We start from the raw sequence: 13,118 nt of genomic DNA, 5'->3' as shown, positions 1-13,118 counted from the left end.
TCTGTATATGCGGTCCGGGTTTTGCCAAGAAGTATTTCCCAATTTGAAATAACCTGACAGTTGCAAAATGTTAATTGCGAAAGGACTAAATATAAATAAAATGAAATGGAGTTGTTTGACAATATTACATTTTGCTCTATGATAAACTTACACGCCAATAATATTATTAAGGTGCCTGCGCACATAATTGTTGTAGTAAACTCTTATGAATTTCTCATAGAAAAAACAAGCCCCATTGAAAATTGGCAGAGCTAGCCATACGAAAATCAAGAGCTTCAAGTATGCCCAAATAAAATTAGGAACCGGAAACCTGTCACACAATCAAATTAATTAGAAACATATAAAAAAATTTGGAGAATTTATCTCTGTAAAAATGTGTGCGTGTAATTATTCATTTTTTTAACTTATAATTGCAATAAGGGTACAGTTTGTTCAACCTTCATTTAAATTGACTTATTCGAATGGATAAATTTGAGATTACTCACCTTAAGAGTTGACTATCTTTAAATAATCTGTCTTACGTTTGGAAAGTGAATGAAGATAAACAAAAATGAAGATAACTTCAAGTTTTCAAAAGTGAAGAGAGTAATTTAAAAATAGTCAATTCACGAAAAATAATTTGAAATTTACGCTTTCCATAAATTTAAGAGAATTTGATAACATCAATTTACATGAGTTCCACCATTTACCCTTATAATAAAATAATGAGTAGAGATTAGACATACCAACCGAGAGTTTTCCAACAAAGCATCTCAAATGTTGTTACAAGTGATAATATAATCCAATAAGTCATCCATTGTCTATAATCTGGCGCAGAAGGACGCTCAAGTGTTTCCAATGAAATGTATCTGTTCAATTATATTAATTCACACCAGAATAATACCCATTTAAATTTATGAAAACAAATATAAAATAGCATTTATGAAATTTTAAAATTGAATGTTGAAAATTGATTAAAAAAAAAGAGAAAAAAAGAAAGGTAGCTTCAAATTTGGTGGCTTAACCACCAAATTTGTTGACCAAATTTGTTGATCAAATTTGATGGATAAGCCACCAATTTTGATCAAGATTGGTGAGCTTGATTTTAGGCAAAATCTTGCCTATAAAAGGAAGCTCTCATTTGAGAGCTTGGCATCCAAAATCCAAGAGAAGCAATCCAATTGAGAGCATTCAATTGGTGAATGCAAGTGAAGCATTGAGAGCTTCCAACATGAGAGAGAAATATTCTTAAGCATGTAGTTATATTGAAGGAGCATTTGGCTCCTCAATATGGGTATTACGGATTTGCTTTGTTAAGGGGTATTTCTCAAGATTATGTATTTGGGACTTGGGTGAGAGAAATTTATTTCTGAGAGTGTGGTTGTAATAATTTTCCACATAGTGAATATTTTTCTCTGGTTGTCTCTCGACAACGGCCGTGGTTTTTCTCCGAATTTGGAGTTTTCCACGTAAATCTTGTGTTGTGTGATTGATGTATTCTCCATTTAATTTTTCTGTTAATTTGTTGCTTGATAAATTGCTTAGAGTGATCTTGGGAGGAAGTTCAAATTTCTAACATTGAAAGCATGGTTTAATTCGCAATTAAACCTGTCGTTTAACATCCAATCAATTCAAAAAATTTCAATCAAAATGAGATGCAACTAAATTACAACTTACAGTGGATAAAAGAATGTCACCAATGGCCTGTACAACATAAAGTAAAAGAAGTAAATGAATATTGTCAATGACATTTTAATATAAGGAAAATTAAAATTAAGAGATATTTAATTGAGTTAAATTTTCATATGGCAAAAATATGCTTCAAATTGTTCTCTATTGCTTAGAGAGTTGTAAATTGGATTTCCCTAACTACTTAATATTTTCAGATTATTATGTTAGATCTAATTAATGAAATGTTGGTAATTAAGAAACGAATTCACTAGAAATTTTTCCTATTTTAAAACCATTTTTTTTGTGATATGAACTAATTATAAATATAACACTTAACAAACTTGAGAATCATGATCACAAATCTATAATTTGTATGCTATTTACAACTCTAATGAACAATTTTTTTAAAAAATTAAAAAAATAATAATTCTAATGAATATCACTAACCTAATGATCCATGCCAGAGTGATCACTTAAAAATCAATCACAAACACAAACATAATACATAATGAGTTTAAAACTGCATCCATGATATTTCTGAACCTTTTTAAATCCATGAAAATATGTATGCCAATGCACCAAAATGCCTTGGACGAATGAACAAGGCTGCTTCAATACTTGCATGATATATGAAATAGAAAACTTGGACGTTTCTAACTTTGTGAAACGATAAAAATAATAATAATTGCTTGCCCAAATTTTATAAATATCTTGCCATGAACGAAATGAATAATTTCTTCTTCTTTTAAGAACACAAATTTTTTGACAATGTCTCCGAAAAATAGATACCCAATGAGTTCGTCCGCAAGTGAAAAGAATATTCCAATGATACGACTCATCTTGAAATCTGCTCTCTTCTCTCCCTCTATCGGCCTCAATTTTTGTTTGAAAGAGGTAAAAATTATGTGGAAAATGAGTGAAGGAAAATTAAAATCTTGGGGTGTTGGAGGAAACTAAATCAAAATGCAAAAACTAGATATATGGCTTAGGATCATGAATTTATATGATAATCGTAACCAAAGTGTATTTAATTAGGCAAAATTTAAAGATTCAAGAGACAATTAGATATATGATGATATTAATCATATGTGTTATGTTTGTTTCATTAGAACAATGAATGTATATATTTGACGTGACTAGAATTCAATTTTCTGATATGTATTAATTATTAATATTAGAGAAAACGATATCTAAATCCTTAAATTTTGTTCCAATTAATGTACGCAGAGAATATCTTAGTTTCAAAAATTAACATACCAACCATTTTGTCTATAATAACTAGAGAGATTGATTAATATAAAAAATAATGTTTATGAAAATACAAATAAAATAATGTACGTTTTTCAAATTATTTTGAATATTAAATAAAATTATTAAATATTAAAAAATAAGTTAGCCAGTCCCGCACTAACATGTGTCAACAACACATGTCAACTCTAGATCGATTGATTGGTCTAAATAATTTTGAATAAAAAAATTTAATATCAATACAAATTTAATATTAAAATAATTAAAATAATTTTTATTTAGTATGTACTCTTCATTGGATGACACGTTTTATTTTAGTTATAAAAAAAGAAAAAAAAACTAAAGCATCGGATTATAGATTAAGTTAAATGCATATCAAGATTAATGGATGAAATGCTCTTATTTCAAAATTTTTTTAAATACATCTAAAGTACAATATCAACTATATAATAAATAAATGATATCATGACATGTGTGTATTTATTTTGAAAAACCAACATATAAATGTTACTTATATAAAATTTAACTATATTATTATATGTATTAATTTGTTGTTTTATATATGTAGTTTGAGTTATTTTACCTTTGATATATTCTAAAATTTCTCATGATCAATCTAAATCAACATAAGAAAAAAATAGAAAAAAGATTTGGTGTGTGTTTCTCAAATTTTTAAACCAAAAAGAGGTTCTGCATATATGTTTGACCATTCTCTTCTATAATACCATTTGAAGAAGTTTTGTTCAATTAAATCAATTTGCGAGTGGTAGTATATAACTATTACGGAATATTTAGACATTTAAGATATTTAACCATTTGCTATAAAAACTACCATGAATTCGTTAATGGGTGACAATAATCACGAGCACATGGACAAATAAATAAATGATAAGATTTAGTTATATCAAGAGATTGTAGCTCTATTAGTCAAGAGCATAATTGAGTGGTTTTTGGATACTAGATAATTTAATACATTGAAAAATTAAAAAAATGATTTGAAATTTATTTACCTCTCTATCTTAAAAAAAAAAATACAACAACCTATAATATAGAATCACTAAAAGTATGTTAATGTTTGATAAACATAGATATATTATACATAGCAAGTGAGTGGATATTTAATTTTAAGGTCGAGTACATTCACATTAATGGTGCATTTACTTTTCGAATTGAAGATGGTATCCAAAATCACAATCATTAATAAAGTTTACTTTACAAATTAGAGTTGCGAATTGAATCGGAATCATGAGGCCCACCATAATTTGAAAATGAGGAATGAGAGATTGACTCTTAAGGGAGTGGTGGAAATGAATCTCCTATTCCCAAGAATGACTATTTTATCTCCCCCAACCAAAATAAAAAATGTGCATTTTGTCCTCAATTAGTCAATTCTAGTTAATTAATATATTATTATAATAATTATTAATATAATTATTATAATGAATTAATATATTACTATAATGAATTAATATATTAATGTTTATTAACAATAATTAATAATAATAATAATTTTTGAATAAATAATCACTATATTTAATATTTTATTATAATTAATTAACTAATAATAGTAATATTATTATTAATTGATATGTTAATATATTATTAGAAATTAATTAATTAAATTTTTTACAATTAATTAATATATTAATATGTTATTAACAATAATTATTAATAATATTTTTTATATAAATAATCACTACAATTAAATATATAAAATAATAATTATGATAATAGCTTATTAAATACCTTTTAATAATTTGCTATAATTTAATTCATTCTGATTTTAATTTTAAGACAAAATAAACACATTAATAGTAATCCAACTTATTCCGATTTCAATTACCACAATTTAAGTAAACAACTTTTTCTAATTTCTATTCTATTCCTATTACAAACCATTCTCATTCTTGTCCATTCAGATTACAACCCATTTCAATTTCAGTTTAGTAAACGTACCATAAAGCTCCCAAAGAGTTATTAAAAAGAGTAAAGCTAGAATTGTTTGTCAAACAAGTTGTTTCGAAATTACGTTGATAATCATCATCATCATCATCATCATTGTTATTATTATTGTATTTTAAATGAAAGTTTACTAAAAAAATAAATAAATAAAAATTGACCAAGTAGTTTTCAAAATGTTTTATTTGGCTGGCTACAAAATTCAAATCTTGGGAAGGTAAAGAATAAAACATAAATTTAAGCTTTGCGCGTTCCCTTATTTAAAAAAAAAAAAAACCACGCACACCCTTAAGATTTACTTAAATGCTCATATAAACCCCCTTAATTTTAAAAATGAATATTATACCTTTGGTAGTAACAACCCAAATAAATATAAATATATTAATAAGACAAAAATAATAAATAAATATCATTTGATACAAATAAAATATTACATAAGTATAATTAATTATAAAAGAAAAGCCAAACCCTTAGAAAGTGCAGGCTCAATATATAGCGGTAGATAATTGCAAATAAAAAATCTCTTTAGTAGTTTTTATTGAGTGGGGGGAAAAATAAAGAGCATCAATTTTTTTTTTTTGGGTTCACCATTCAAAAGAATGTAATTTGAATAGGTCAAATAACATGACAACTTTTTACAAGTTATACATTCCTAAAAACGGTGCATAAAAATATCATAGGAAATAAGGAGAAAGAACAAAAAAGAAAGAAACATAACCGTTTTCATTTTCCGAATAATATTTCAGTTGACCAAATCAAGCTAACCTTCCTCTACCATTAGCTATGGGTTTGAATCTATGAGAAATTCCAGAAATATTTGCTACCCTGAGTTTTGGATTTCTTTCAACAATTAGCTTAGGCAGGTGGAGATCTAGTATTTTTTGAATCCAATGTACATTTTCAATATTGCTCTATATTAGAAATCTACATCAGGAAAATCAAATCTTTACTGGGCATAAAAACCACGCGAATAAAATTTGACAAGCATTTTATATACAGAAGATGGTGACAAAATGGTATTGACTTGCCTAAACTTCACAATATCTGATTCAGTTGGTATTTTTACAGGCAATTTCTGGAAAATTTGAGCTGGTTATACAACACATTTATATAATAATTTAATAATGGTATCAGTGATATACTGATATTTGAACTTACCAAAAATGCATTTGGGGTACGGCGTGCAGCCGTTAGCCGGAAGCATTATCATAATGGAGTTCCACACGCATTTGTTCCAAAAGTATCTTTTCAACACCATCAACAAAGCTTGATAAGTTCTGCCGAATCTGTACATCCAAGGAATTTGCTGCTTCCTAATGAATTGAAATCAATCAGTGAGGAAATATGAGTGTTCAAACTTGAAGGATGTGAGGTAAGACAAAGAACCTAGACACGCACTTAGCAACATATAGTACAAATTGTTGTTGAGTTCACTATGATACACATAAAAAACTGTGAATATAGTCATATTGTAAGAAAGAATTTCAAAACCAAAACAACCGAAACCATGATTGATGTTAAATGTTGGCTTTCAAGCAAATCATAATTATTTTCATTTTTCCTTTTTCCCTTTCATGTACCAGTTTATCTTTTTCCCACTAGCCAAGGGTGAGTAATTGTTTAGAAATTAATTGGGACACAATGAGCAGTGTAAACTTGATTTGTTACCATCTGGCTACTATATTTTGAAAACCATAATTCTTTTTTCAAAAGCAATTCTGAGACTCAAAACCACTCAGATATTTTGTATTTTTGAAAAATACGACCTGTAAAACACACACAACTCTTTATGCTTTCTCAACAAACCATTTTCAGAATTCGGCAACAAACACCCTAACAAAAGCACCAAAAATGTTAAAATTTTGAAAGTCAATTTCCTAATAATACAGGTAACAAGAGACTATCAATCATGGATCTGCTTACCTCGACCTTGCAAAAGAAGCTTAAAGAAATTCCCTTGGAATGATGATCTGAGCTCTTCAGAGAAATTAATTTCAATGGAGAATTTGACAGCGGCCAACCTTGTGACGGCTTTATGAATGCATCAACTCCTCCAACCAAATGAGCAACAATCATCTCATCTCCCTCAAAGTACTCAAACAAATGCCTGTAATTGGAACAATGTCAACATAAGACTTTTCAAAATAATAACCTTACAAGTTGGCCTAATAACTATCTTTATATATCTGTACCAAAGATTAGATCATCAAAACTACATAGATGTTACCCAAAAATGCAGCATTCTCACCTTGATTTATTGGCAGTCTTCACTACAAATCGTCTTAGAGTGCTTAGAATAATTCTATCTTGAACATTTCTTATGAACCACTGTAGTGAAGAACTTGTCTCCAGCGAATCCAACTGTGTACCTGATTGCCTGCGTCATTACAGCATATTATGTTTGCGTTAAACTAAGGCAACTCAAAAAACAAAGCACATCAGGTTCCAGGAAAAAATTAAAAATGAATGAATTTACTTCCTTTCATCACATGTATACAACAGTTATGTGCTTTTGGTATTTCCTACATTCCTAGAATGCAAATATTAATTCTAATGACTTGATCCAAATAATCAAACAACATGAACTAACTTCGTCACTTGATTATGCAGATGGTAAGCAATATATATCATAGCAACTAGCTCGGGCCTGTATAGCCTGTGGTGCACAGCTTTTAAAGTGTAACGTTCCTTCTTGTTTTCCATTAATTTAGTAATTTCCATTGTAGTTCACAAAATGAATTAGCAAAAAAAATGTATATATAAGATACACTGTATGATTAAACATTGAAAGAAATTCACAAGAAAATAAACCTGAAAGACTTTGCAGCATCAACAAGATCACTGATGTGTACGTCATTCGGAAACATCTGCAGAATATTGAAATAAGCATTTGCAGATTGTCAACAGGTCTAAATAATTGCAAATGTTGAATCTTAATGCTCATGGGACTGAAAAGAAAAGAAACATCAATTTACTGGCCAATTATGGTACAAACAGCAGGTATTGATGTGGTACAAGTACCATATTCCCTGGATTTTGAAGAGAGCGAAGCACTCAAAATTTCCAAATAGTTAATAGCAAAGTAACCTAGGCTCAAGCTAATATGTGGAAAAGCCCAAAAGGCATAGAGCAAAAAAGAATCCACAAAACATGACAAAATGGACAGGTAATTACAATGACCTCAAAGTTATAAGAAAAAAGAACCCAAAAATAGTGGTGACATAGACATTGTGAAAAGGAAGAAGATCCTCAAAATGAGCCAAAACATGGTCAATATCTAATACCATGATAGGGAAACCAACAAGTATATGAACCCAAATCAAATCCTCTAACCTAGTATAAGAACCCAAATAAAACTCAATACTCTATAGAAACGGAATCCCCAACAATAACAAAACAGATATCAAGATTTCAGCTTTCAAAGCTTTGGAACTCACAGTGACTTTTCATGTTTAGGTGACTTCTCCTAATGATGTTTCAACTTTTATTAACATTTTCCAAAAACAACATATGAGCTCATTTCATAAAATATGCGTTATGTTAGAATGGTAATAAGTTTTTGATGCCAAAGTAATACTGAAAATACTTCATTGTATATACTGAAAATATAGATGAAGTAATGGAATGATTTCATGTTGGGAAAGCACAAAGCATGCCATACCTCCACATTCTTTATTTCCATTGTCCCATCTATAACTTCTATAAGCAACTCATGATTCACTTCTGATGGCTCAATTACATCTTCAATTTTATGCTGAAACGATGATTCTTCTAATGTTGGAATATATGTTTGCATTGACAACCGAAAACATTTTCCATCAAAATCAATGACCTTTAGACCTGTCAACGTGTCCTCGATCTGTTCTACTGCATCAAACCTGAAAATTAACAAAGCAAGCATCTAAAAGGCAACAGTACAACACATAAAAGATACAGATAATTAAAACACGAAGTTAAAGAATAACCTTTTAAGTACAAAATCAAGATCTTGCAAGGAGTTAAGAATTATTTTGTTCTTCTCAATCTGACTTTCAAGTTCTAAAATCTGAAAAGTACAAAGAAATTATTATCAAATAACTAGTGAAGTACAACACATTGGACTAAACAATTACATTCTTCTCATCAATGAAAAATCTCTTCAATAAAACAAAAGCACCAAGCTAAAGTAAAAAGGCAGCACACAAACAGCCATACCCCTAAAAGCTAATAAAGAGAAGGGTAAAAAAGAAAAATCCAAACGATAAGAGGAAATATCCCATTCGACATTCCAATATCACATGAAATTTTAGAAGTTGTCATTTTTCATGAAGTGCATTCCTACAAAAAATGCCGATACTAAGTATCAAATATTATTAAATCACATGTCATGATGGAAAGTAGAAAAGAAAGTTCATCCATATGCTTCCCAACAAGGCCAAACTATCAGGATTTTCCTATTCTACTGAAGTTTGGTTATTTTAAATTCAATTGTCAAATGTAAACTTCAGTGTAAGAGGAACTCAATATGATTTCTTATTTCCCCTTCCTAGCAAGTGTGGACCAAGGACAGAAGATGATCTCTAAAGGATAAGGAAAAATAGATGTGTAGAAGCAGTCACTGCATCATTTCCATTTACCTTTCATTTACTTTATTCATATTCATAGAAATTGGTACCAATAATTTTAGCAGTTTCACAAACAAGTGTTTCTACATTGCATAATTCATTTTAAATCCCTTAGAACATACTAATAATAATTGAAAAAAAAAATTGATGCTGGAAACTCAATTGCAAAGAACCCCATGAAAATTCTCTTTGATATTTCTCTTAAGCAAAGTTTCAGAAACAAATATGTCACAGCGACATAGTGATAACATTTTGTGTCAAAGATAAACCAGGAAACTTGAAATCTTTGTAGATTCACAAGAGAATGAATAGATGACACAAATGCTATATATTTTTGCAAGTGCTATTAATGCTGTAGAAATGACTCAAACAGAGTGATAGAAGAAGTGCTTGAGATTAAAACCTCAAATCTGTGGTCTTCATGAATTTTTATCAAATCTGATTGATCTTCTGTGTGTGGAGGACAAACTTGATCTTCTGCACGTGCAGGACAAAAAACTTGTCTATCCTCTTTTGCATTCTGTGAACCCTACCAGATAATACACAAAAGCCATTATCAACTACTTTAGTCAAAATACAGGCATGGGTCAATACAAGTTTACTGACAATGAAAAAAAGTTTAAAACAGATAGTAAAAACACTTTTGTCAATTGGAGAACCAACCTCTGATGCAATTAAATCTAAAGCGCAATTTAACTCCTCAAGATCACTCTCCAGTCTATTAGAATCTGCACCCAACCAAAAAAAAAAAACCATATTGCATATGCAAAGAATATAAACATAATGCCTTCAGAGACACGACCTTAGTAAGTAAAAAAATCTCACCTTCGACTTGCGTTCTCGTAAGAGTCTCAATTTCATTAGAGATTTTACTGCTCTCGGCCTCCACGGTCTTCAGCTCCTCTTTCAAGTGCTCTAAATAAGCATCTGCATCACAAATTCCATCTCCTTAATACATTTCAATATAAAAATTTATACAGCAGCACTGATATTCAAAAAATGAGTTGTTTTAAAAGGGTGAAAGAGGTTCTCTTCACCTAAATCTTCAATTCCCAAGAAGCTAACGTCGGCGTACTCTGTGATAATTTCCTTCACTTTGCTCTGCACAATAATGATTTATTATTTCAATTTAAAAAATAATTTAAAATATAAAAAAATTGTTCAAAAGAGAAAAGAATAAAAAAAAATAAGAATTACGAAATTGCCTCGAAATCGTGAGCATATTCTTTGAGTAAATTTTCCGAATCCGAAGACACTGTATTCGGTTCATCTTCAATGCCACTTCTTTGGATCTCCATCAACTCTTTTACTTCACTACAAATTGAAAAAAAAAATATATATAAACATTAAGTAAAATTAAGTTCAAGTAACAATAATATTTTTTACAAATAAAAAAATAAAAAAATAAAAAAATAAAAAAATAAAAAAATAAAAAAATTAAAAATTAAAAAAATGGCGATGAACGTATATATATATATATACCTGCAAAGAGAGTGGAGATCGAGAGGTGAAGAAGAAGAAGGAGTAGCAGTGGCTTCCACTTCCACTTCCATGGCGTCTCCGTCTCCCATTTTTGTCAAAATTTGATTTTTTTTTTCTTTTTCTCACTCTGAATTCACATTAAACACTATTTTTTTGAGGGAAATTTAAAAAATGGGAAAAACACGAGAGCTCAGATCCTGGGCCGGGCTTCTTTTAAGATTGGATTTATAATAAGCCCTTTGATTTTTTCTTGCTGAAGTCAAAATTTTGGACAACTTTTTATTTAGATTATGTTTGGGAACTTGGATAAATTGTGGGATTGGATTAGATTTTAAGATTAATAAATAGAAGGTTACTGTTGGCACTATAATTAAATTTCAAATCTACAGAAAGTCTGAATTTATATATTTTATAGCACAGTCTAGAGGTCTATCAACCATTGTTTGAAAATTTTCACCAACAAAATAGCGTGACCTCTATCTTACTCCAATACATGGAGAGATATATCAATATCTACCACAAATGTAGGAAGATAATTTAAATTTGAACCGATGCCCTCCTGATGCTGTCGCATTGAATGCCCTCACCAATGTGATAGTACTGTTCACCACATTTGCCAAAAACTTGCGTAGAAAGTGTAGACTCTTTTTTTTCCCAGACTTGGGTAATGATTGATATATCTTTCTAAATATTGGAGAAATTGGATATTTAGAGATTGTGGCACAATAAATTCCTAATTGCAAAAATAAGTTGAGCATAAATTTAGATTGTGCCACAATAGAATGATTTAGGTTGATCTTGATAGGTTTTTAATTGTAAATATCGATAAATTTTTACTACTTTAGTTATTATGAAATAACAAATAGGTGCAACAAGTATCGCATCTTAACATTTTATGATTAAAAAATTACAGAATCTTGTATTCTACTGCTTTTCCATTAGTTAATTGTTAGTTGACACATAAAATACCAATTTTGCGTTATTTTGGAAAAAAAATATTTAATACTTTGAAATGTCTGTGATTGTTTGCATGTGTGTATATATGTTTGTTTGTTACAATAATTAATAATTAAAATTAAGTTGATATTTAATTGACTGAAAAATTATTTTAATAAATGTATTACGGAGACTTAGGTTATAGCTTTTTTCTTCTTTGTGTAAATGTAAGCTTTTATTTAATTTTTTGGGTTTTTGATACAATAGTGAAAATTATTAAGTTTTATTAGAACATATGTAATTTTTCCCTTTAAAGTACGGACAAAATTGAGGATAAGGCTAGGTTGCAGACGCCGTACCTAACAGCTGCACCTTAGCCAGCTCCACAAAGGGTGCATTTGGTAAGCAATTTTCCCCTCCTGTGCATGTGTGTCCTTCCACCATTGGCTGTGTACGTAACAGATAATGTACCGTAGCAAGCTCCCAAAATTAATATTTAATACATCAATTAACTGAAAAATAGTAAAAAATCGTATTTTGTCATTCCTAGTTCTAAAATGTTATGGTGCAATACTTGTTGTACCTAAATATTATTTCACAATAACTTAAATAATAAAATGAAAACAACTCATAAACTAATTGTAATTAAAATAAAATAAATGCTACCCTCCAACCATTGTGCGTTAATGTTACACTTTGTATTACTTGTGAACTTAGGAATTGTAATGAAAAACTTGTATCGGTGATACAGATATATGATTAATTTAACCTGCCATATTATTATTATTATTATTATTTTAACAACTAATTGCTGAGTCCAAATTGTACGGCCATTAATTGCAACTTCAATTACCCCTCATTGGAAAATTGTCATCCACATAAATAATGCAGTACATATTACTTAAAAATCCTAATATATGGATCTTTTCTTTTATTTATATTATTTTTCAAAATTTTATAATCCACTTCGTATTAGTTGTTATAAGTTGTAATATCCCATTAATCTAATTTTTAAATTTCTTAAATAACAATACGAAAACCAAGAACTTAAATAATAAAGGCCAAACTGATTTTTTTTTTTTTTATTGGTATTTTGCATTCCTTTGTACTTGTTTTGGAATTAGTTCAAGGAGCTGGTTGAACAAAACATGACAAAAGAAACGAAATTTCACTTCAAAATTTTAATTGTTACATGTCCTTATCACAAGTGAGATATAACTTTACGGCTATAATTGAAGC

At 29.2% G+C, this 13,118-nt stretch overlaps 1 protein-coding gene across 2 annotated transcripts; it reads right to left on the bottom strand.

The window, feature by feature from the left end:
- Window positions 1-5,786: 5,786 nt before the first annotated feature.
- Window positions 5,787-11,124, bottom strand: LOC102620884 (uncharacterized). 2 transcript variants are annotated; one of them, XM_052433166.1, is made up of 12 exons: window positions 10,944-11,124; window positions 10,667-10,775; window positions 10,499-10,562; window positions 10,287-10,388; window positions 10,125-10,189; window positions 9,865-9,981; window positions 8,823-8,902; window positions 8,519-8,735; window positions 7,669-7,724; window positions 7,106-7,234; window positions 6,781-6,964; window positions 5,787-6,170 (listed from the first exon to the last, which is right to left on the bottom strand). In XM_052433166.1, the coding sequence occupies exons 1-12, from the start codon at window positions 11,030-11,032 to the stop codon at window positions 6,048-6,050; spliced, it is 1,335 nt and encodes a 444-aa protein (XP_052289126.1). In that variant the 5' UTR covers window positions 11,033-11,124; the 3' UTR covers window positions 5,787-6,047. The 2 variants fall into 2 exon arrangements, with proteins under 2 accessions (XP_052289126.1, XP_052289125.1); XM_052433165.1 differs by having other exon boundaries at window positions 9,865-9,990; window positions 10,944-11,122.
- Between the last annotated feature and the right edge of the window lie 1,994 nt (window positions 11,125-13,118).

This window comes from Citrus sinensis, chromosome 9 (genome assembly GCF_022201045.2).
Source record: "Citrus sinensis cultivar Valencia sweet orange chromosome 9, DVS_A1.0, whole genome shotgun sequence".
NCBI lineage: Eukaryota > Viridiplantae > Streptophyta > Magnoliopsida > Sapindales > Rutaceae > Citrus > Citrus sinensis.
Note: the sequence above shows the minus strand (reverse complement) of the source record. Positions and strands in the feature narration are given on the sequence as shown.

Bases quoted from the DNA above. Each gene is read 5' to 3' on its own strand.
- LOC102620884 (XM_052433165.1), bottom strand. From the start codon at position 11,032: ATGGGAGACGGAGACGCCATGGAAGTGGAAGTGGAAGCCACTGCTACT. The intron at 10,389-10,498 runs GTGAAGAGAACC...TTTGTGATGCAG, and splicing joins CTTGGGAATTGAAGATTTAG to ATGCTTATTTAGAGCACTTG. The intron at 6,965-7,105 runs GTGAGAATGCTG...TTCCAATTACAG, and splicing joins AAGACTGCCAATAAATCAAG to GCATTTGTTTGAGTACTTTG.